The 24,059-nt window shown below is 41.6% G+C and overlaps 1 protein-coding gene across 1 annotated transcript in view; it reads right to left on the bottom strand.

Annotated features, from left to right (window-relative positions):
• Positions 1-9,112: 9,112 nt before the first annotated feature.
• KCNK6 (potassium two pore domain channel subfamily K member 6) overlaps positions 9,113-24,059 on the bottom strand; it is a 190,283-nt gene continuing 175,336 nt past the window's right edge. Inside the window, exon 4 of the mRNA XM_069207200.1 lies at positions 9,113-10,943. Within this exon, the coding sequence (XP_069063301.1) occupies positions 10,705-10,943 (239 nt within the window). The 3' untranslated portion in view covers positions 9,113-10,704. The remainder of the gene's footprint in view (positions 10,944-24,059) is intronic.

Here is a 24,059-nt window from a genome sequence, read left to right as displayed (position 1 = left end):
TTCCAACACAAGATATAGGTAAGAAGAGCTGTTAGATCCACCTTTTTCCTACCTACAGTTCTGCCTCATGCCCTAAATGAGTACTGTTTATGAGAGAAGGTGCAGTGAGGAAAAACGGGGCAAAATAAATGGAAACAGGAGCAAGCCCCAGCAAAATGAACTCTCACCAATGCAAAGTACCACCAGTATGGTATAAGCATGTACATGTATATTGAAGATTAGGTCAAGTGTGCTAGCGGGGACAATAAAAAGTATTTTCCGAAAGAAGGTATGTTTGGCATGGAGCGTTTGATAACCTTAAGAAATAAAATAAAGACTATAAGAATATATCCAGTTCAATACTATAGAAAGCCATTCTAAACTGGTAGGAATCCAGACTAGGCACTTGAGAAACAGAGTTTGTGCCCCTACTGCACCATCTTCTCCATATAGGTTAACCCAATTCACTAGTGAGATCTTAGAAAGTCTAAAAGCAAAGGAGGTGGACAAACTAGACAATCCGAGCTTCCCCATAAGATGCTGGGGTGCACCCTCAGATGCAGCAGGAAACGGAGCAGCCCTCGTCACCGGTCAGAGTGAGGGGCTCCATTAAAACCCATGCAAGCAAGTGCATGGAGCATAAGTGCACCAACTACGGCAAATAATGCTGCGAGAGTGCTATGGGAGGCTGACAAGGCAACACCCGACTCACCACCTCAGAATGTGATCTCAATCACTAACATCACTATTCCCATGCGATGTATATGATCAATTAGGTTCACAGTTGGACGTTTACCTAAGATAGGAGGATAGGAGGACTGCATGGGCAAAGAGCAAGAGAAACTGAGAACGCCCAAACCAGAGCGGCAAGCTCCTTTGGCTAGCAAGGAGGACAGTGACGATCCAAACAGTACTGCCCATGTCCAGCCCGATGCCTTTTTACTTCTGATATAACCAGACCCTGATCTTGTAAATATCAAGCAACAATTTAAAAGTACATGGGATAAGCCTCAACAGTTTTGTATAGAGATGGAAACTATTTGAACGTTATAAATCTAACTGAGCTTATGTCAGTCAACTGTTACACATTATTATGCCACATGAAATAAATACAGATTATATTTGATCAAATTATATTATATTTTAGTCAAATCCAAATGGCAGTGACAACCACCTATTAACGAAGGTGGTCTGATTGTTTCTAAACATACAATCCGGAATTATGTTGTTGATGTTTGGTCTGTTAATACTGGTTGGTCCAAAATTGAAAGACATGCTTGATCAGGAGTCTGCCATTATTACTATTACAGAAACCATTCAGGAAACTGTTTGAAGTGGCTTTCATTCAAGGGCTTCTACACAAAGTACAGAAAAAACTGCATACTATTGGAATTGGGTAGCAAACTAAGGCTCTTTCCGAATTGGTTAAATAGCAGATCAGTGGCTCACTGTGCAAGAACACTGAATCTGAACTAATGTCTGTAGGAGTGCTATCTTTCTAGCTCATGGTTAGCAGCAGGGGCACCATTGTTACTCTACCTCTTAGGACAGCATGAGGAGCCAACTGCTCTGTGAATGCTTTAATGCCTGCAGGTCATAAGTTAATGGCATGTCTTATTGATACTTGTGCCTGCATATCTGCCTCAAAAACCTCTGCCTGCCCCTCACTAGGGTGAAACAACTGGCACAGTTGGAATTACCAATACAAGAGTTCCTCGTGTTATTGATCTTTTGTCTAATTCCTTGGGTCTAATGAATGGCATATATCCTTTTGTTAAGCGTAACCTCATTCGCAAGCCTTCTCAAAAATGATCTTTTGTTTAAAGTGAATTATGCTGTGTTTTGTTCTAGTGATGATGTTTGTCTGAATGTTTCCATCAAAATAAAAGAGACTGTTCTGATGACAGAGCGAAAATAATGATTTATCGAAACTTTCACCTCAATGCACGTCGGGTGTTCTTCATCAAGTGCCTTTTACTATAGGGTGCCACCACTCTACGGTGTAGGCTGCATTTTAACTGTACAACCTGCCAAGTTAGTGGTTTCTCCTTTTCTTACCTTGCACCATATAACTGGACTAAGCTGCCCATCCAGATTCGCAGTTGCCAAAATGTCACCATCTTTAAAAAAAAAAAATTGTTACAAACCTTGCTATTTTAATTATTTCCTCTTTTAAGGTTGCCTGGAATCCGCCCTCTGGGCATTAGTTTTCAGCTCAAGGAAACTCTCATAGGAGTGAGATGTTCACACTTTATCAACTGTCAATACCAGAGATCATTCCCATTATGTGCTGAGGCAAAGATCTACCCGTCATTGCTGCTTTACTGACCCACGGGGTTTTAGTACCAACAGCAAGTGTCTGTAATACTCCCGTTTTGCAGATCAAAAAGTCTGGCAAAAAAAAAAGTTATTGTTTTCTATAAACTTTACATATCATAAATGCTGTTTTATAGTCAAGTTTTTTTGTTATATCAAACATTGCTACCATTTTTGTCAGTCATGCAGAACGATTGCTGCATTGTCCAGAGGTAGATTATTGTCCTGCCTTCTTCTCAATTCCCTTACATCCTGGTAGTCAACATCTTTTCACGTTCTCATTTTCCAAGAGCCAGCTCGCATGGCTTTGATTGCCTCATTAGTATACACTCTCCTTCTATCTTCTCAGAGAGACCTAAAAAGATATGAACACCCTCAGCTACCGGATAGGATCTATGTTAATTCAATAAGCCGCCTAGATCTGTTAGGTCTCTAAGGTTCGAAGTACTGCGGCAGTGGGTCTTTAGTTATGCTACGATTCCACTGCAAGATTTCATTAAATCCTTGACTTGATCCAAAGAGGCAGGTTAAGCATTTGTAGTATAGAAACCAGCATCGTCCTATGTACTTGTATTAGGATTACCTGGTTATGCCAAACCTTTCACGTTGTATTGCCACGAGAGGAAGGACTTTGCATTGGGAGTATTAGTGCAAGGTCTTAATGACAAAAAGAAACTGACTGCCTATTGTTCCTTTACTCTCCTTGCTGAAGCGGCAGAGCTGAATCACACCTATGCACTGTGGCCACTACTGCCCATCTAGTTAAAGTCTCTGAAAACACTGTTTTGAGATCGCCTCTCACGATTGATCCACCACATGCTGTTGATGTACTATTGTTGACACTAAGATTCTGCACTTGTCCTTTGCCAGGTTGACACAATGAAAAATACTGTTGATGTTTGCTTCTCACATAACAGTGGTACAATGTCCTGTTTTGGGCCATTTTCCAAACAGCTCTTGATATGGAGCCACATGATGGTCTCAAGACAACTGCCCACTTGGCCAAACCTCATATTGATCTCACAGATACACCTTTACCAAACTGTGCTCCTTTATATTATGTTGATGAAAAATAATTGTTATGTGGTTTGTGCCATGCACAGCTATTAAAAGTTAGCGTTTACTACATGTGTACTCTGCTTACGTGTAGTCTTCGTGTATGCTTGTAACCTAGTTGCACAGAAAACTTTAACCCTTTTAATAGATTCTAAATATGCCTTCTTGGTGGCCCACGGTTTTATCCTCCTCTGAATGCAGGTGGGCTTCCACACCCTTTGCTGAGGTGCCCATTAAAAATGACTTCTGTGAAGAGTTTGCTCAATGCTCTTCAGTTGCCTTCCAAAGTTGGTGATATCAAACGTGGTACTTATCAATCCACACAGGACAAATTCTTTAAGGGCAATGTTGTAGTTGGCTAAGCTGGAAAAAGGTTGCGTTGGCCCCCAAAATTTAAAGTGATTCTTTACGCATCTCAAATATCTGAACTTCTGCCTATACTAAAGGACATCACTGAGCTACAGTACATTGCTTACAGTGAAAATGCCTTAAATGTAGTCGCATAATATACTCAGATAAAGTGTGACAGAATAAGCAGGGGAGGTAGTCTGAACTTAACCCTCATACCATAGTGTTGTCCGTGTCAGCTAAGACAGCAGGATTTATGCCACTAATACCCATTGGTTTCCTCCCTGGCTCCCTTCGTTGTCCAGCAGCATTGTCATACCTGTGCTACTTGCCATGCATTTAATGTAGGAAAAGGCGTCAAGAACACTGCTGCTGTCGACCTACTTTCGGGGTGTGTTGTTCATTTGCAGATGGATTTCATTTAGATTTCAGTAGCTATGAACACCCAAGGGGCAATGGTGAGGCCAAAGGGCAGCACAGTAAACTTCAAATGCTCTTGGCTTGCTTTGAACCTCAAGTAGTGTCTGAGGGACTGAAGGACAGGTACAACATGAAAGTGTCCTGCAGGTCCAAGCCACAATCCAATCGCCTGGATTTTGGGCAGACAGAAACTGACCAGTGTAAGCATCTTCAATTTGTCCTTCAGCAAGAAGGCAGTCAGAGGGCATAGATATAAAACAGGACAAAGGCCTTCATCTTCCTTCAGCACAAGGAAATAATGGTAGTAACAGCCTTTCCCAATTCCTGGGCCGGACCTTTCTATGGCCCCTTTGGCAAAAAAACACATACCTCAAAGTAAAATGACAAGTACTCCTCCAAGAGATGTTCTGATGTGGGTGGAAGGTGTGGTGGGTCAAAAAGGAACGGCAGGGCATAGCCTCATCAAATTGGCTGGAGGACTCACCTGTCAGCTGTTATCTTTTACCACTCTTGGAGGAAACATTGGATTTTGCCTCCCACACGGTGCTCATGTACCACTTTACCACTTAGGGCAACTAATGCAGCTTGGATGTGGATGCCAGAGGGGTAGGAGACAAGGAAGCTTGCTGCCCCCGATAGCCTGGGTGTTGTCCGTTCAACCCACCTCCCAACGCCCCCGATAAGACTGGGGTGCCTGTAGAGGTACAGTGGGCCTTGGCATAGGTTGTACACCAACCCTCCGGAATGGTCTTGAAAGGGGCAGAACTTTTGAGGGTACTGTATCACATAGGTATAAAGGCCTAGGGGAACACAGCATAGCCCAGGATTCTTTAATATGTTCCAATGCCAAATCAGCCTTCTCAACAAACAGGAGAGACCAAATGAATGGCATGTCCATTAAAGAGGCTTGCTCATACCCAAGACCATGGACCATATCCAAAGAGAAAAGATGATGGACGGAAAGCGGAACAAATCAAACATTCACACCTAGTCATAGATCTGGGCTTAATCGATTGCTCACTATGCTATTCCAGTTTGGATCCAGCAATATGCAAGTCTGTCTTGACCCTGCTCTCCATGGGAACAGGCCAGCCCGAACTGACGGGCCAGGTCCTCCCTGGACCAGAAACAAGCATCCTGGGATTGGTTTCAGGGTATCTTCCCTTATCACCCAGGCTAACTTGAATCTAGTGGCACAGCAAACACAGGACCCTTGCCTCCGCATACCCTTCCCACTTAGGGCAGCAAATGTAGAAAAAGAAAAAAGAAAAAAAACAGATGATGGACGGAATGCAGATCAAATCAAACATTCACCCTCAGTCACAGATCTGGGTTTAATCCAACCAAGCATATCCCCAAAAGCACCACACTATTGCGCCAACTGCTCTGTCCAAGCAGCCAGTAATGTTGAGCCCAGAGCAGATCTACATTGCAGCATCTGTATCATCCTAGATATTTTCAGCCGATTGGCAAGTAATTCCTCATTGATCACTGGAAAGATCTCCCCAACCATGTCCCATAAAGCAGGAGTAGATCTCACCAGCAAGCAGCTGGCATTAACTGAGTGAAGGGCCAGACTGACTGAGAAAAAACATCTGCTTTCCAAAAGTCTCACAGTGTTAGGAATCTGTCAGGAGTCTTCATAGGAAAATAATTGGGGTTTGCCCTATTGATGGAAGCTTGAACCACCCAACTCTCTGGTATAGGGTGCTACAATAAATCTTGGTTTTCTGGTCTCAACCATTGGCTTTTGGCACTCTGCCACTTCATTGGAAAAGAGCAGCAAGGCCTAGACCATGTGCCGATGAGGTTGTAGGAGAGGGCATCTTTAAATGGAAGTAATGTTTCTGACAACTTTTGTTCTATTTGACAAACTCTGTTAGCATGTTGGTTCTGACTTCCATAGTTGGCAGTTGTAAGTCCAGAAGCTCTGTTGCACATCTTATTACCACGGCAAAAGAGTCACTCTCTTCGGTTGGTGGCCCATGGGAGAACAAACCCAGTTTCCAGGGATGTATATAACCCATTGTTATCCTGCAAATCCAGACAGAAAACATTCACCATGATAACCATTTTCATCCTCAAAAGTTTGTTGGCTCTAATCAGATCTGTTCTGTTGGAGTGCTTAGGTATGGCTTTGAGACAAAGGAATGGTTCTGTCTGAGTTAGAATGAACTGGGGACAGGTAAGTAAGTATGATGTAGAGAAGTGGCCTACGTCAGGGCAGAGATAGATCTGGAGACGTCTTTAGGAACTGTGTGGTCATCCAGCACTAAATCGCATTGGTGCTGAAGTCAATGTCGCATGGACTGGTGTGGATTTTGGTGTAGGAATGGAAGTCCGCTCCAGCATTGGAACAAAAACTGAGGCTGGTTCTGAATACGCAGACGGCAGAGGCAGACCTGCTGGCGGAATCCTGAATAGAGGCCTCCATTGATCTTAGGAGCCCCTAAAGCACACCAGAGGGAGCTGGAAGGGCATCAAAACATAGCCTATCTGAAGGTCTCAATCTTTTGCAGCATTGCCGATGGACCCAGAAACTCAGGATGCATCTGAATCAGTTGCAGAACTGACTCTTCAGCAGAGCACCAAAACCATAAGGACTCCTGACGGTCTCACGAATTTTCAGGTTGAGAATGTAGGGTATGGAACAAATTCAGCTTGGTCTTCTTGTGCTTCCACTTCAATTTCGACTTACTAAAAGACTTGGGACCTCCACAACAACCTATTGCGAGAATGTCCTCAAGAGTAGGAATCGGTCCATTCTCTCGACTTAGAGCAGGACTTCTGAGGCTTCTTTCGGTGTTCAGTGACGTATAGCTTCACTTCACATCTCCAGATTGTCTTCAGGTTTATAAGGTCGTACTCATCACAGGACTTTGAGTACTGCATCGAACCCTAACACAAGAGACAGACCTCATTGAGATCAGTCACAGACATTTGTTTGCGACAGTCCCTGAAGGTTTAAACCTTGTAGTTTAATGGAGGGACATAAAATAGCTCTCCTGCACGCTGAAAAAAAAAATTTCACAGCAAAAAAAAGTTTGCCAAGAAACTAGGAAAAAGTTGGCAGCAAACTCCAGTTAATCATATGAAGGCATAGCAAGAAAGGAAGGGTGTGCAGGGGTGGCACTCACATGCAGCTTCGTTCATCACTTCCAGGGCAGAATATAGTAGAGGCAGGGCCACACCATGTCACCTACCGGTGTGCTTGTGCAATGCTGTTTAAATCTTCCAGATCCAGTCTGGCACCCGAGGATGTCCTAAGGTGATAAATCTGTGGTTTGAAGTATCCATCAGAAGAGTGAAAGTCACGTTCGGAATGCTCATGGAACTGGCAATGTTAGGGAATGCTTTCATGTTCATCTCATTAAATCACTATATTACTTCCTTCATTTTCTGTTACTGTCCTGGAATCTCTTAAGATTTAACAGCCTCCACAACTGCTCTCTGATACACATTGATCTGTCATTAATGCTGTAGTCCTCCAATACTATCTACTTCTCTACCGCTTCAACAATGTTTCCTTGGTTCTTCTGCAAAGGCCAAACCTTGCTTAGGAAAAATACTTAACCCTTCTTTCCCTTAATAAACTAGAGATTACAGCTCCTGATGGAATTTATTTTGCCAATCTGTGTCTCTTGGAAAAATCTAGAAATGATGTTCATCATCATTTAAACCACATCTAACTAACCAAAGGTGTTCAATCACTAAGCTAATGTGATCACTCTCCTCTGAAAAGAGATGATTAAAAAAAAAAAGTCCTGAAAGGAAACAGATTTGGACATACGCACAGGGCATATGGTAAGGTATTTTACAAGGAGTTTGTTTTACTAAACAACATTTGTACCCCCATCCTGGGATTTCTGCAATCTGGATTGTCTCATGCTGTAACACAAGTGCAAGTGGTTTACATCATGCCTCTGTGTTTTGCGGGAAAGAAATCCTCTCCTACGATTAGTTAGCAATGTCCTATCATACACTAAGTGCTTAGTTAAGACAAGGTTCAAGGTGAATACTCAAGTATTATCTTTCATAAATCAAGGAGTAAGGAACAAGTTATTTTTCCTTCCTAAAATGGATTTATGAATACTCTCAATTCCATTCGTCGTACATGCTTTAAGGAGACGTACTTCTGCCCAATTGACTAGCAAGTTTTCTTCAAAGCTCCATACATAAGCGGTTCTATTATTTTGACATTTTCTTCAAGGCAAAGTGGTATTCATTGTGGATTCCTATTATGTCCTCTGATCCTCCTTATTAATGTTGGCTTTGGAATGTTTTCTCAAGTCTATAGGATCTTCTAACCATCCATTTTAGTACTAGAATGAGGCGCCTCCTGGAAAATACACCTCAAAGCCTAGAGGTGACCAAAACATGAAATGCTTAGCTATATATAACTACACAATAAATAAAATACACAACAAAAAATACACAATAAATAAATACTATTGCACAAAGTATAATTTCTGATCTCATTCCTGCTGTTGGTAGTGGAATTTAGAAAGACCCATTGCCATTTAACTTGATTGAATTGCGTGTAGAGTTTTGTCACACGCAGAGCTTCTGGGAGTCGGAAATGCCTGCAGCCCACGTAAATTAAAGCTCACATACCAACAACTAGGTCTATTGCATTTATTCATACTTCTCTCGTCAATGTACATCTTCCTCAACCAGTGCCTTATCTCTCATTTATCGTAAGTGGTTGCATGTGGAGGTTTTCGTCAGGGAATTAAAAGAGTGATTTCACAATGGCTAGCTCTTCTCCACACTTCTAACATAAGTCACTTGTAAGATGGTGCTTGACGTGTTTACTGAATGTTGTTCACATCTTACCAAGCACTCCAGGTCTTGTGGAAGAAACTGAGTGAACATCAAAAGTGAAACCATAGATGGCAGCAATTTACAAGCATTGGATGTCACGAGGCCCCTCTTTTTAAATACAAAAATATGCAATAATCTTATCTGTATCCACCCAGTTGAAAAAGAAATGGACAATTAAAAATGCAATTTATTGGATGTAAATGCAAAAAAAAAAAAAAAAGAAGGATTGTCAGTGAGACAGTATGTTCTGAAGAACATGACGAACTAAGAAGAAAATCGATATCCCCACACTTCAACGTTCAAGCATCATGGTCAATGAATGCATATCTTTGGTTTCTTGCACATAATCCAAATTTACCGGTCACCCGAGATTCAGGCATGCTACCATAGATGCTTTAAAACTGAGGGATACTAAAGGCACTTATTCAAGGTAACATGCTTTGTGTACACCACTTATGACAGAAAGTGACACATGGTTCTCTTCTGTGGAAAAGAATAATAAATTATGTGTCCATATAGTTTACACTTGGTTCTCAGATACTTAACGACTTATAGAAGACGAAGCACCAAAGTCTAGGATTGTGCAGTACGCGAGAATGACACTTTAAGAAGGAAATAAACATGATCCCAAAGAGGAAATATGTGCAGACAGAAAAACAGATCACTTGCATACCTATACTATGATCCAAATAAGAAATATTAGAACATTAGAATGTTGGCCTCTCCAATGAAGTGGCTCAGTGTTTATGATGCTTGGAATGAGCCTTTTGCTCCACCATTTCAATACTTGCCTTTCTGTTTCTCTCTTTTTAACTTAGAACATTCTACCATCAGTGGGTGAAATGTTCCAATAGCCTTTCTGCTTCAGGCTGTACCAGTTAAGGCCCTCTCCCTAGAACACGGGAATGTTCGGAGCCTCACTGAAGACAGTGGGTCGCCACTAATAATGGCTGGTATCAGCCTTCTACTCCAACATTTTAACGTTTGTCTTTCTGTTTCGCCCTTTTTAAATTAGAACTTTCTAACCTCAAAGTTCTGATAACCTTATAGCACTTCTGCCTTGGGCTAGACCCGTTGTTAAAGGCCAACTCCTTCATTATAGGCCCTCGCTGCAAGGCCTTTAACAACCAGCTCAGCACTGGGCAGCAGGCTTTATTAGAGCACTGGAATGCTGAAAACAAAAAACGGAAGAGTGACTCAGGACCAATAATGACTTTTACAGACATTCTTCTCCCACACTGCAATGCTTCTCTTTCAATTTGTGCTTTTTCATTTAGATCATTATTCCCTCAGTGGGCTAAATATGCTAACAGCATTACAGCGCTTTTGTTTAGGGTTGTTAAAGGCTTTCTCATGCGTTATAGGCTCTTGCCTTAAGATTGAACCTCTAACAGGGCCTTTAACAAATAGTTTAGCCCTCACCAGGCGGACTATAATGCTATACTCTCTCTGAAGATTTCAATCATAAAAATGTTCTAAGAAAGAATGTCTATTCTCAGACTAGAAGCCCATGTTTGATATCAAAGGGATATATTTGCAAACTAAAAGCATATATCTGATGACACAATTATAAAATGAAGTTACCTTTTTTTTTTTCTTTTTTAATTTGTTTTTTTTCATTTACTATCCCAGATCAGAAGCTTTAAGGTCAGAGTTAGTTACTAGATGCTTTTCAGAAATGATACCCTCCTACTCGCTTTCTTCCCCCACCCAGGGATGAGTTGATTCAGTTTGAGGGGATGTCCCCGGGTGTCGCAGTGGTTATCGATTGATAGAGGAGTAACTGGTGTGAGTGGCAGGATTCAGCTGCTGCTTGTTCGACTCTGCTTCCGATGGCTCGGAGGTCCGGGGTGGAGGGTTGAGAATCTGCTCCTGATCATCCGCCTCCAACTCCGGCTTGGAGGGGAGGAAAACTAGGTCAGTGAGTCCATGCAGGTCTGCCGCCTTGTGGAAGGTTTGCAAGATTAGCAACATCGCCATCAGTCCAATCAGAAGGTACACTGAAAAAATGAAATACAATAAAATCTTATTTGCACTGTAACATCTCAAGCATTTCACAATCTTGTTCAGACTCCAAGTAGGATGAAGTAGGCTTACTACACCATTATTAGTCTAATCATAATATATCAATATTAATTTAAAGAAGCATTTACACTAGCCATATAAATGTCATTCCATCCATACACATATGTGTATGTATATATACATATGTGTATATATATATATATATATACACACACACACACACATATACATATACACACACACATATATATATATATATATATATATATATATATATATAAGGAATTCCCTGGCACTGATAGTGCCTACCGCCATGGTTTTCATGGCGGTTCAGACCACTGGAAAACCGTGGCGGTAAGCCGGGTCCAAATACCGCCGGCGGTATAGTGACGGACGCCGGGCTGGAGACCCAGGTCTCCAGCCCGGCGGGCAGAACAGAGAACCAGCTGATGACCATGGCGGTAACCGCCATGGTCATAATACAGAGAAAAAGACCGCCAGCCTGTTGGCGGTCTTACCACTGGTTCTCCGCCTTCCGCCAGGGTCGTAATGACCCCCAAAGTTCTCTGGGAGCACAAGATGACTGAATTATTTAAGTCTTCAAAAGCCAGGCTGAAAGACTGGTTCTAGAAATGGAACCCTCCCAATTTCCATTGACAGCAGGTCTTGTTTTGGCAATTTTGGAATGTTGCCCTGAGCCATTTCTATTAGTTCTGAAAACAACATCTGCCTCGTCCACTGAAGCGCAATTAGTATTAGGGTCATTTTCCTACTTTTGCATTTGTTGATCGCTCTGTGTAACAGTGGTATCTGGGGAAAAGCGTATGCAAATATTCCTGACTAGTCTATCGACAGAGTATGCCCTAGGGATTGGTTGTGTGGCAGCCTGGAAGCAAATGTTTTGGCATTTTGCATTTTTGATGCTGCAAATAGCTCTACATTTGGGTTCCCCAAATCAAAAAAGTCTGAGTACCGCTTGATTTTGTTCCCATTCATGACAGCATGAGGCTTCTCTGCTCAGTTAGTCTGCTCCTACAGATTCCTTCCCTGGTCGATGGACCGCTGCTACATCTGTCACTGCACTCACCTCTTCCAGATTTCTTGGGCTAGAGTCGAAAAGAGTAAAGGATTGAGTCCCACCTGCCCCTGCTTGTTGATGTATAACATTGTAGTGGCATTGTCTGTTTGAATCAATATTGTTCTCCTTAATAACTCTTTCTGATAGGCTTTTAAGGCTAGGAACACTGTTTTAGTTCCATGACATTGATATGCTAGACTGCCTAGTGTTCCTTCCAGATCCCTCTGGCTTTCCGCGCCCATGTGAGCTCACATGTAAGCAGCATCTGTTGTAATGTTTACAGTTTGAGTTGGTTGTGCAAAGTTCTGTCCTCCTGTTATATGCGATTTGTTCCACCACAACATTTTCTCTTGTATTTTGTGTGACATACATTAGCTCTTCTCAACTCTCTGACCATTAGTTTTGAAGCCATTCTTGAATTGGTCTCATATGGAATCTCACATATGGAATCAAAGGGATGCATGAGGCCATCTTCCCCAACATTATCGTCACAGTCTTCACTGTCCAAGAGTATCCCTTGATGGTAGAGGTGAGTTTGCTAAAGTACTGACACCATTCTCCTCTCACTGTGATATATTTTCCCTAGTATCAAATTAATTTTTGCTCCTAGAAACAATTTTTTCGATCTGGATTTGGGGATGACTTTTCTATGTTTATGGAGAAAACTAGTGTGAAGAGTTTCCTCATCACCTGTTTTATATGAATTTAGCATTTGTTGTGGGAGTCTACTCCTACTAATCAGTCGGCCAGATAGCAATAAATATGTATCCCTTGCATTCTCAAGTTTGCTTTCACTGCTGCTAGACACTTTGTAAGAACTCTTGGATCTGATTTTATTCCGAAAGCTAGTACACTGAACTGGTAGTGTCTTGTTCACCACAAATCAAGTATTTCTTGTGTTTTGGACTCACTGAGATGTGCAAGTAAGTGTCTTTTAAAATCTTTAGTTGCCATGTAATCCCATCATTTCAATTGCTGTAGGACGTCCTGTAAGGTTGTCACATTGAATCTTTGGGTCTTTATAAACTTGTTAATAAATTTGAGGTCAAGAATTGGGCGTAGAGACCGTCTTCCTTTGGGATTAGGTAATATGTTGAGCTTTTTTGTTTCTTGATCTCCTTTCTGGGTACCATTTTTATTGCTCTTTTTTTCCAGCAATTCCTGTGCCTCTTGGAGTAAACATGATGTTTTCTCACTTGAATGGACCTTTTTCTTTGGTCCTCTTGCTGGTGGTATTTTGGCCAATTCTGTGCAATATTCAGATCTTTAATATCCAGTTGTCTAACGTTATTTTGTTCCACTTCTGAAGGAAGTTCTTTATTCTACCCCCACTGGTGGTGTGTGTAAGAGGATGTCTGTAAAGACCAAGTTACTTGATTGATGGGGTTGTGCCACTCCTGTGAGGCTGCCCCACCCACGTAACCATCCCAGAAAGGACTGGCACCTTTGTTGCTGGTATTGCCAGTGGTGCTGGGGGCCGATGGTTGGATGCTACTTTGAAAGCCCCGATGAGGAGAGCTACTCTGGAAACTGCCTCTCCCTGTAGGCCTGCATGTTAAGGCGGCACTTCTCCCAAGTTTCCCCTAAATTGCAACGCTTCCTTGGATTCTGAAGTTTTGTTGCCCTTTTTGAGCTGTTGCAGTGTTTTATAAACGATGCCTCCAAACAGCTGTGCTCCACTGAAGGGCATATTTATAACGTTGACTTACACCTCCAGTTTAAATCCGGAATATGTCACCAAGAGTGTTGGCGTAAAGTTGTTCCTGCCATCGTTTGGCGACTTACAGGGTCAGCTGCATCTAATGCTGAACCTAGACATTATGTTGCCTTCCTCCGCTAGGCTAGCCACTCTTTTCCTGTATTGCTCAGGTAGATGCTTCATGACCTCTGCCATCTCCTCCCAGTGTTGGTATGCATAACTGTTAAGGAGGGAGGTGGATTTTGCCACACACCATTGATTGGCTCCACTCCTCTCAAATTTCCTGTCAATCAGACCCATCTTTTTACTTTCCTTGTCTGGGGGTGGCCCTGATGTTCGCTCTCTTCCTCACTGTAGAAGTGATGAGTGAGTCACCCCATACCATACACTTGAAGTATGCAGGGTCCTTTGAAGAGTGCTTATATATTTTTTCAAACCTTGACATCACTGCTCTACATGTAGAGGGCTACTTGGAAGACTCCCTTCCTTGATCCAGTACACTGGCTAACACTGGAAGAAACTGGTTCCTTGTTTCGGACAGTATTAAAGTCTCTAAGAGGAAACATGTTTGAGCCGTTCCCTCTTTTAGCAGCACTCCATACTTGTCTGTAGGCTTCTTTATTATTTGACTGTACATTGCAGTGTCATCCTGAGGCAATGGCCTTTGCAGATAATCTACTCCTTCAGGAGAATCTACCTCATGGGATTGAGTCTTGCAATATTCAGAGTCTTCTGATCCCTGAAACATTCCTAGGCTTTCCTCTTCTTCATCTTTATTGAAGAATTCCTCCTCTTCTTCCTGAGGCTCTGGTGTCATGGGAGGGTCCATGTCCTCCACCTACTTCTCCCCCCCTGGCATTTTGGCATTGACGTTTTTAGAGGAATTCGAAATTCCTTCAGAGAGGCATTGCAATCCTTTTTCTTTTGGATTAACACTGCCATTTCAGCTTTGAGGTGCTGCTTATTTCTCTAGATCTCCACTGAGCTTTCTTCAGAGTTGAGCGTCAATGTAAATTTTAGTTTCGACGTTGAAGAATCCTTCGACAATGTGTTGGTTATCAAGCTCTTTGACTCCTCCCGAGAGATTTCTTGTTTCGATGTTAACATGTCCCGATGTCTTGACGATTGAGGCTTTTCGGGAGACGTGTCTCCTGCAGGGCCTCGGATGAGGAATTCGAGGGGTTCTTTGTCTCTAGGCTTGCCTTCCATCTATGATTTTTTTGACATCGAGGATCCCTTTAGTGCCTTAAAGCTCATTTTCGAGACACTCGCATTGAGACCATTTTTTGGAGTTACCTCTGGTCTCTTGTCTTTGGTCTTGAGTGTTTCCTCCTGACTAGTCTCAGGTCGCCGTCTGAAGCTTCTCCTTTGGCACCTTCAGCGATGGTCTTGTAGCTGTCGCTCGACACACCCAGGTCTCTTAAGGATGGTATAGGTCTCTGTCCCTGCATGGTGTGGTGCGCCTGTCTATGCTTTACTCTTGCCTTCAGCATCTTCGACTTGAACCCAACTCAGTCGGTGCTTTGAAGGTCGACTGGCAGACAGAGATTGCAGATATGATGTTGATCCTTCTGCGCGAACTTATGATGGCAATTCAGGCAGAACTGAACACATTCTTTTCCATCACGCAGAACAGGGAGCCTGTTGTCTGGGCATTTTCTAGCCATCAAGGAAAACTTCCCTTCACCAGAGGAATCTTCCCCAGTACCTCTTATTCAATGAACTTATTCTGAATTTCTTCCACTTCTTCGACAGACTTCTTCTGAGCTTCCTGCTTTCATGACTTGGAGAGCCCTCAAGATGGTGACCAAGAGTGTGAGCTTCCTGGGGAGGGCACGAAGGACGTCACAGGAAGCACCAATTAGGGGGTTCATCGACGCAAAAAACAAACAAAAAAAATATGAAACAATTGGAGGATTGCACACCCAACCACTAGATCACTAGGTGGCGGAATAATGCACAGCATGTGAATCCAGAAAAGATTCGCACTGCAAAATATATTTGCCCAGATTACATCTTTTTCTGTTACTGGTCTGAAAGGTGACATTCTGAACAAGCCCTTTAAAGGCAAATCTGCCATGCAATTGACCCTTACCCAACCCATTGGCTGTTTTCAGGTGATCCCAATATGTGACTATTTCTCAGTCTGCCTGCTAGCCAATATTAATGAGGGCATTAGCAGATTCCCTTCCATACCCGTCTGTCATTCAGAAATTATCTCGAGAGACGACTGAAATGCTTCCAAGTTGCCCTATTTCAAGGGTTGCACCTTCAGCCACCCCAGACCTTACAGCCAGCAACACTCTGCCTTTTTACACTTGTAGATTTGCTTTTTTTCATTATAGGCATTTGTTGCAAATTCTTACCATGCGAAGTGCTATATGTGTATGGACAATTACTAGTGTAGGGATTGCACATTACACCTTGCATCTGATTTTTCAATGGATGATTAATTTTGTCAAATTAAATCCTGCAAAGGCAGATGTTGTAATCGTCAAGTGCCCTATTCATAAATGGGACTCAAGCCTCTGGCCCAATATCATGGGCATTTTTTTTTTTAACCTTCTGTGAACTTGGTAAAACATTAGGGGTTCATATTAGAAACTAAGCTATTGCGGATTAACAGAGTTCTAAAGTTACTTTCACCTGTTTTTCGAATTTAAAGAACTACTAATAAAGGTCATTCCTTTCACTCCTTCCGAATTTCATGAAGAAGTTGTCATGTCTTCAATTCAATCTCGATTGGACTATGCAAATGCTCGCTATCTAGCTCTTTCAAAGGTACAGTAAGACATTTTGCAATTAACAAAATCCAACAATACATCTTATCCCTAAACTTAACACCCAAGACAATCTGACCTACATTTTCTTTCATTTCTACGGGTTGGACAAGAAGATGCCAGGTACGAGTACAGTGCAATGGGACAAGGAAGATGCAGAAGACAACTTGGTACTTCATTATGATGAGGACAAGGTGGAAGAAGGGTAGGTGGTGGACACACATGCAATGGGGAAAGTGGCAAAGAGAGATGACGGGGTGGGGGTACGGGAATCGGTCCCCTGTTTGTTGCAGGAGGTGGTTCAGGAGACGCTGATGGAGCAATCTTGCGAGAAAGGATGGCAACCCTTGGAGTAGGCACAGACGCTAAAGCGAGGTAAGCAGGCATGGGGGAAAGGGCATCCAGCTTTGGTGTCAACTGGAGTGGGAGAGGAGGAGAAGGGCACACTTAATGGGATGGAGGAGGGGCTTCGGAAAAATACATATCTTACAGATAAGAGTATTGAGACACAGGAAGGTAAAGTGGAGGAGAACACAGTGGTGGAAAGACATACGCCAGAAGAAGGTAAGGTGGTGGGTGAAGGAAAGGGAGAAGGGTAATTTGGATACTCGGGGTAATCAGTCAGGGCAGGGTACCAACAAGGACAGGATGAGGAGGAGGGAAAGAAAGAAAGGAAGGAACTAAAGATTAGGAGATTACAATCTACAGAAATAACAAAACCCCTAGATCCACTAAGGAGAGGATATGGTAAAGGGAATACATGGATTTGATCAAGCTTCTCCATAGCAGCTACCAGTGACGACAGAAAACTGGACAGCGCCATTTTTTATTAATGCCAGTATATATTGTGAGACGTTTCCAGAGTGCTGTGTTACCCTGTTAAATGCATGGGTGTCATACAAAAGGCACACATTATATTAGAGGAGTATGCCTGGGTGTGGTATGTTACGTTTTCAGGGTGTCTTGCTGAGGACTCTGAAGGTAAGTAGGGGGAACTGGACACCAGTTTGTGGCTTCACACTATGGGCCCAGCGAGGCCAGCATCCACAGTCTTTACAGCCAGAGGGAGGACGGTTGTTTAATGTCCCTTTCAAAGGAATCTCACACAGGGAGGGGTGGGTGCTGCAGACAGAGAACAAATAGGAGTGGGAGTGGGCATGCTGGGCTTTCACCAAGGGTTTCAGTAATAAGGAGTAGTGAATATTGCAAGTTCCGGCATGAATGCTCCAAATGCACAGAGCGCCACAAGCTGGTACAGTGTGGTTTGAGGGGGGGGAGACAGGAAAAACTCCAGTAAGGGTTTTTTATGTGTGATAGTCTGTTGACCGGTTTTAAGGCTTTGAATAGGCTTGATTGTCTTGGGGTGGGTAAAGCAGTTTGAAAGTTAGGGCTGGAGTAAGTTCATAATTGCAGACAGCAGTAAAGTTAAAGATTTACAGTTTGAGTAAGTAATGATAGTTTAAGGTAAGTAATGATATAGTTTAGGGTATTTGAGTTGGGAGTGGTAGAGGGGACACGTGGAGGGAAGGGTAGGTCATTTGTAGGCAATGTTTGATGTATAGCGTGTTTTGTACGACGATTTGCCTAGGAATGGTTACGTGCACCTGATTCATTAAAGCAGCCTTTTTCACACTACAAGTTGTCAATGGTCTGTGCTGTGCCCTCTCGCTCCAAGATGTTTTAATGCCAGATGAAGAGTGAAAGACTTACAGTATTAACTATCTTAATACTTGCCCTTCTATGAAAACATCAATCTAGTGATTGATTGGAAGGTAAGTTTGGTTTAGATTAATATTGTTATGTGATGTATTTAGAGTGTTATGTTTCCAGGCATTTCACCACATTATGTCCCGTTGTATACATTAGAGGTTGATGTCTACAGGACCCAGAAGAGAACACCTGGTTACTGAATTATCAATTAGGGTAGGATGATGCACAACGGTAATGCTCAAATGTACCTATTAATGAAGGATACTGACCTATTGGGGTAGGAGGATATTCTATGCAAAGGGCAAAGAAGACTAGTGATGAGATTTGCTAAGGTGGGGCAGCCAAATTACAAAACAGGGCTTCTGCTGAATGATGGGTTTGGGGGTAAAACACACAAATCAGAATGACTGACAACTACAAAAGAAGTGTTTTTCCATGTACCAACTATATTAGCAAATGGATAAGCAATATCAGCACATGACGAAAATTACAAATACTTGTAACTGATGTAGCATATTCTGCCACCTTAACTCACATGATGGTCTAGTCAACAGTCTCCAACTTGAACACTTATTAGTAGTGTCTGGTATCGTATCATTGTTTTGTTCTTTGCTTTGCTAATCCCATAAATAAAAAAAAATGAAAAGATTTGGGTTTTTATAACAAAGCAGGTCTCAACTCTCACTGGCAAAATTACTTAATTTGGATTACATTGCGTGGCTTAAATTTATGAGTAAATGGTTCTCCCCTGCTCTACATCACAAAAAAGAATGTTAGTGGCTTTCCTGAAGTACGTGGTCCTTAAAGAGCTATTGAAAATAGGTACACCATCAAATGAATGAGGAGAAATGTGGTATCGAAGGACTGTCCTAACTAAGTGAGAAAATCTTTACAGCGCAAATAGGCTGCGTAACTCGGGAATTAAGTTTGTCTTGTACCAGTTAAAGTGGTAATCAGATTGTTCTGCGTTTAATGTTACTACATGTTTTGTTTTTACATTCTGTTTCTATTTTTAGAACAAAATTGTTGCAGTACTTTAAATTTTAAAATAATTAAAAATTAAAAAAACTAAAAATGAAAGCTAAAACTAAATGGCATCTCACTTTCTATGATAGGAAGAAGCTCAAGGTAAAGGCGAGCGGGTCAAAACGTGGAACGTCGAATGGATGCACTCTTCTGCCTTCACTAGTTTTTTTTTAATACAACTGTGTGTATATATATATATATATATATATATATATATATATATATATATATATATATATATATATATATACACACACGCACACATAGTAAAAAAATTAAAACCCTTGGTCAATTTATTTTATGTAGTAAACATGCAAATGTGTACACAAAACTAGCAATAATACTAAAAAAGCCAAAACTTTCGAATCTCTCTTGTCTGACGAGTTTTCTTTGTGTTTTCCCTCCTGGTGGAAGAAGTGAACAAGTCTTTGGATGGCCTGTGATCCTCTCTATTCTTTAAAGTAGTAATCAATAGCCTAGAGGATGTATATCTGCTGATAGATCTATGACAAAGAACACAACAGACACATTCTAGTAGTCACCTTTCCTCACTAAGTGGTCTTAGTGACTGCTTACAACATGTGGCTGTACAGAATGCTTACCAGAAATGGACTTTCAATTCTTGAGATGTTTTTGGAGAAATCTCTGAAAGGTTCTATTGGTTTTGTTAAAAAGGGTACGTTGGATGACTATTAGTGATCTACCATGTGTGCCTCGCCTATGTGGCCCAATGGTTCTCCAACACATTCATGACCCATTAACCCTAACCAGGCCACCGATTTAGGGCAAGATCAAAAATGATGTGTACACGGTTCGTCTTCATCTGTATTAGTTTAGATAGGAGAAATTATGTCTTTAGGAATCCTTAGTGGATAAGAAGCCATTAATTACGCACTGATATGCATCATATAATTGTTGCTTTAGCACCAAGAAACCACTTTGATGTTAAGTGAGCACTCTAAAAAATAAACCTTATTTACCTTAAGACCGATGTTCCCATCAGACACTCCATTGTTATTCCAGTCTCAAGTGCCATGAAGAGAATGGCTGATAAGGGTGGAGGAATAGCATGGATCAACTATAAATACCAGATCCTATAGGATATGTTACGTATCGCCTATCAATATTTGTTAACTCTACACGGGAAGGAATTTGAAAAATGGTTTATCTTTAAAATTCTCTGCTTTCTCTTAATCAAACATTTTGTTCTAACTTAATTAGCTGCCATGTTTTCATATGATTGCTTTGTGTCGTGTAGGACGTGGAGGGTGTTGCCAGTGAGCTGGACGGTTCACCAGAGGGCAGCGGGTGAAAGGACAGTCTGCTAGCTGTGACACTGATGGTGGCCTGAAGGACACCTACTTGCCACCTACTTCATGTCCTCACTGTTGAATAAGCTGGGGTGTATCCATATAATGCGCTGCTGTGCAGAGACATATGGAAACACCATCCCTGTGATCTGGAATTTATTTCACTATTTGCTGCAAAACACTTTTTTCTTTTAGAACTAATTGTATTATTGTGTTGTGAAGAAAACGGCAGTTAGAGCATATGCACAACACATTAGTACCATCATCCAACAATTCCGTAGCGGGCCAGGGCACACATCATACCTAGCAGACTGCATTTCACAAATCTCGATATTCCCACAAGTCAGTGGGGGAGGTTGGGGCGTGGGAGGCACAGATTAGCTTCTGAAGTGTTTCCTTAGGGCCACTCAAGTCACTTCTCTCTGTGGGTAGGTAAATAATGTTCAAAGTTCAGTCCTGTGACAGTTGGGAACCCCCCATCCAGAGGCCACAGAACTCCCTCCAGCAGCCCAATACTTTCTTTCCAAGGACACCCTCTGGCAGTGTTGCTGCAAAGCACTTTCATGCCTTCTGATGTTGCTGGGGGTCATAAAAATTAGAAAAGTCGTTTTATGTCATGGCGGAAGTAGAGATCCCAGCTGCAGGTTCTTGCTAGTGGTCTAACTGCTGACGCAGTCCTAAAGACCGACTCTTGCATGGCTGTCATCTTGGGAGTGTTTCTATCATAGATGATGGCCTTGGGCAAACATTGTTGGAAGCAGTAGCCCCCTTAGATTGCCAAAGTAGATGCTGCTTGACAGCTGCGAAAGAAGGCAGCCTCAACTGTCAATGGTCTTTATTGAGGAATGGAGTTCATGTTTAATCAAGAACAGGTAGGCATTCTTCTTTGAAAACGTTCCAAATGATGGCTTCCTAGATGTTGTAGGTAGCCCCCTGCACAGTAAATTACTGTGACAACAACGGTAGTAGGACATGCACACCAAGTGCACTGTACATTTTGGATCATTAGCAAGCAGAATAGGAGACCTGGACCTCTAGGTTACAGGACTATTTTCCTCAGCCACTCAGGACTTTACTCCGTTTTTGATGCAGAAAGAAATAGGAAATCAATTCTGCACTGTGAAAAAAATTATTAGATGCACCAAATATTTTTAAAAAATGCTGTGCTCCACCAAGAACTTATTTTGATGAAATTCTAATTGTAATCTCTTTTTTAAATGTGTTCTTTAGTGATATCATGAAATACATGTTTGTAAAGCAAACTCTCACAAAAATTGATCTCTTGAGGCTGTTAACAAAACAGCTGTTACTATAAGGTAGTATAGAAATACTAGATATTCTCACCTTAGAATGATGGAAGGCTGAGTCAACCTGACTAGGATTCAAAATTGTGAGCTCCAGAGCGGGGCATTCTTCAGAGGTGAACTTTCAACTCACTGAGCCACCCTGACTCAGTAGTCTAAATACCTGGATACGGGTTAAAGGTACTGGTGAAATTAGGGCCTCAAGTTAATTTGGGAGGGAAGGAGCTTTTGAGTAAGAATTAAGTGTTACTTATGACATAGTAGAATGCCCAATGGCAATTAACACACAGAACAATTTAGATTTATTCAGCAGGTAAGGTTCAACATTGCTGTTCTGTTTGAAAATGGCGGCACTGCAACGAAATGTAAACCTCAGAGAATAACTCAATCTCGATGGGTAGTTATTCTACTGGACTCCAATACTGTAGGACCAATCGTGCTATTACAGAATTGTCTAAAGGTGTCTAAAACATTTCTCAGTTTTTGCTAAAAGATTTGAAGGACAGAGATGCTTTTCACCCAAAAACTATCTTCAGCACACAAGTTGCATCCTCCACATAAAGGAGGATAAGGAAAGAGTCACTGGAATATTAGCTGTAGTCATGCTTGCGAGTAAAGAGTCAGGAAGCTACGACTATGTGGATCATTGAGCTTTAAATGGGAAAATGCAAGTGTTCCACCATCTTCTGCTAAACAGTGAGGTGTTGGTGCACATCATCGGTGATTCTGGAGTATTCAATGTGGAACATCTATCATCCGAATACAACGAAATCGTTTTCCACCAGAATCATTAAGGAAAGTTTGTTCCTCAATCTGCTTGCAGCATATGTATTTCATGGACTCACTTTTAGGATGGTGGATGTGGCAGCACATTTTTAAAGACTTCTGCACCAAATTTTGAGGGTATGACAAAGGTATCATTTTTTTCAGGATGAAATAATAAATAATGAACTTCCCTGACAAACATGACAATTTTCTGACCAATATGGTTCAGAAAATCAAGTACAGCTATTAAGTTCTTGTGACCAGAAAAATCACAGTATTGAATACCTGCAAGTTTAATGCAATCTTTCACATGTCTGTGTCAGAGAACCGGAGTATCATAAAATTGATGAATAATAAAACCTTATTAATAGCTTACATATATGTTGCACAACTGCGGTTTTAAGTGCTACACCAAACAAAAAGTTATCATTATTGGAACACTATCACTGTGGTACTAAGCCCTTTATAAAGAAAAAAGTGATCTTTTTATTGTGAAGGGTATAAGCAGCATGTTTACCATCAAGAAAGAAAATGACAGTTAAGAGCTGTCACTTTATCTTATTTTGACTTACACTTTCTCCAAGAATGGAGTCCTAGATTAGCCTGGTAGAATCCATACTAAAAACCTCTGTACAACAAAATTTTAAGGGAAAAAAACATCAAAAGCCCTGTTTTAGGGCGAGAAGAATTGTAGTGTCTGTTTGTGGATAGATTAGTAAGTAAAGCACAGCCCTGCTTTTTTTTTTATTATAAAGAAAAGAGAATTAGATGGTCTGTAGTCAGGTGTCCTTTTTGTGAATTGTTTGATTTGGAGGGAGCCACGCCACAGGTCCCAAATGGGTGAACAGAAGTAATCAGTCTGTAATTTAGGATCTTTAAATTAAAGAAAAGTGGAAGATTCATTGTTAAGGTTACCATTAGTGGGATAAATTTAGGAAGGACAGGCATTTAAGGACATAAAGAGGCAGTCTATGTTGCACAAAACTGGGCAGCTTCACGGCAAAGTGGGTAAGGCAATGGTAAACAACAGGTTCTTTGCGTATGGGGAAGGCAAAGCTTTTAGAAGTTGATCATAAATGAACAAAGGATATCAGGAGCCAATTAATTTCCGAATTGTTAAAGAGGAACTGAGTTTGTGGGAAAATACTAAGAGGGCTGATGAAGTTGATTTAATCTCTTTGGGTTAAGGTATTGTACTGTAACGTTTGCTCAGGAGGGAAATTCCAAACACAAAGTGGTAGGTTAGGATGGGCGGGTCAGCAGGTGGCACATAACTCTGGGGTTTCTGCAGCAAATGCCCATGGTGGAATGCAATTCAATGCTGCAACCTGAAGAAGTGCCAGTCAACAAACAGTACATTTATCACTTGACTTTCAAGGACTTTTTCGGGCCTTAGTAAAGAGAATGTAACAATATCTG

Source organism: Pleurodeles waltl, chromosome 9, assembly GCF_031143425.1.
Source record: "Pleurodeles waltl isolate 20211129_DDA chromosome 9, aPleWal1.hap1.20221129, whole genome shotgun sequence".
Taxonomy (NCBI): Eukaryota; Metazoa; Chordata; class Amphibia; order Caudata; family Salamandridae; genus Pleurodeles; species Pleurodeles waltl.
The sequence above is the reverse complement of the archived record's forward strand: the minus strand, read 5'-3'. Positions and strand labels throughout refer to the sequence as shown.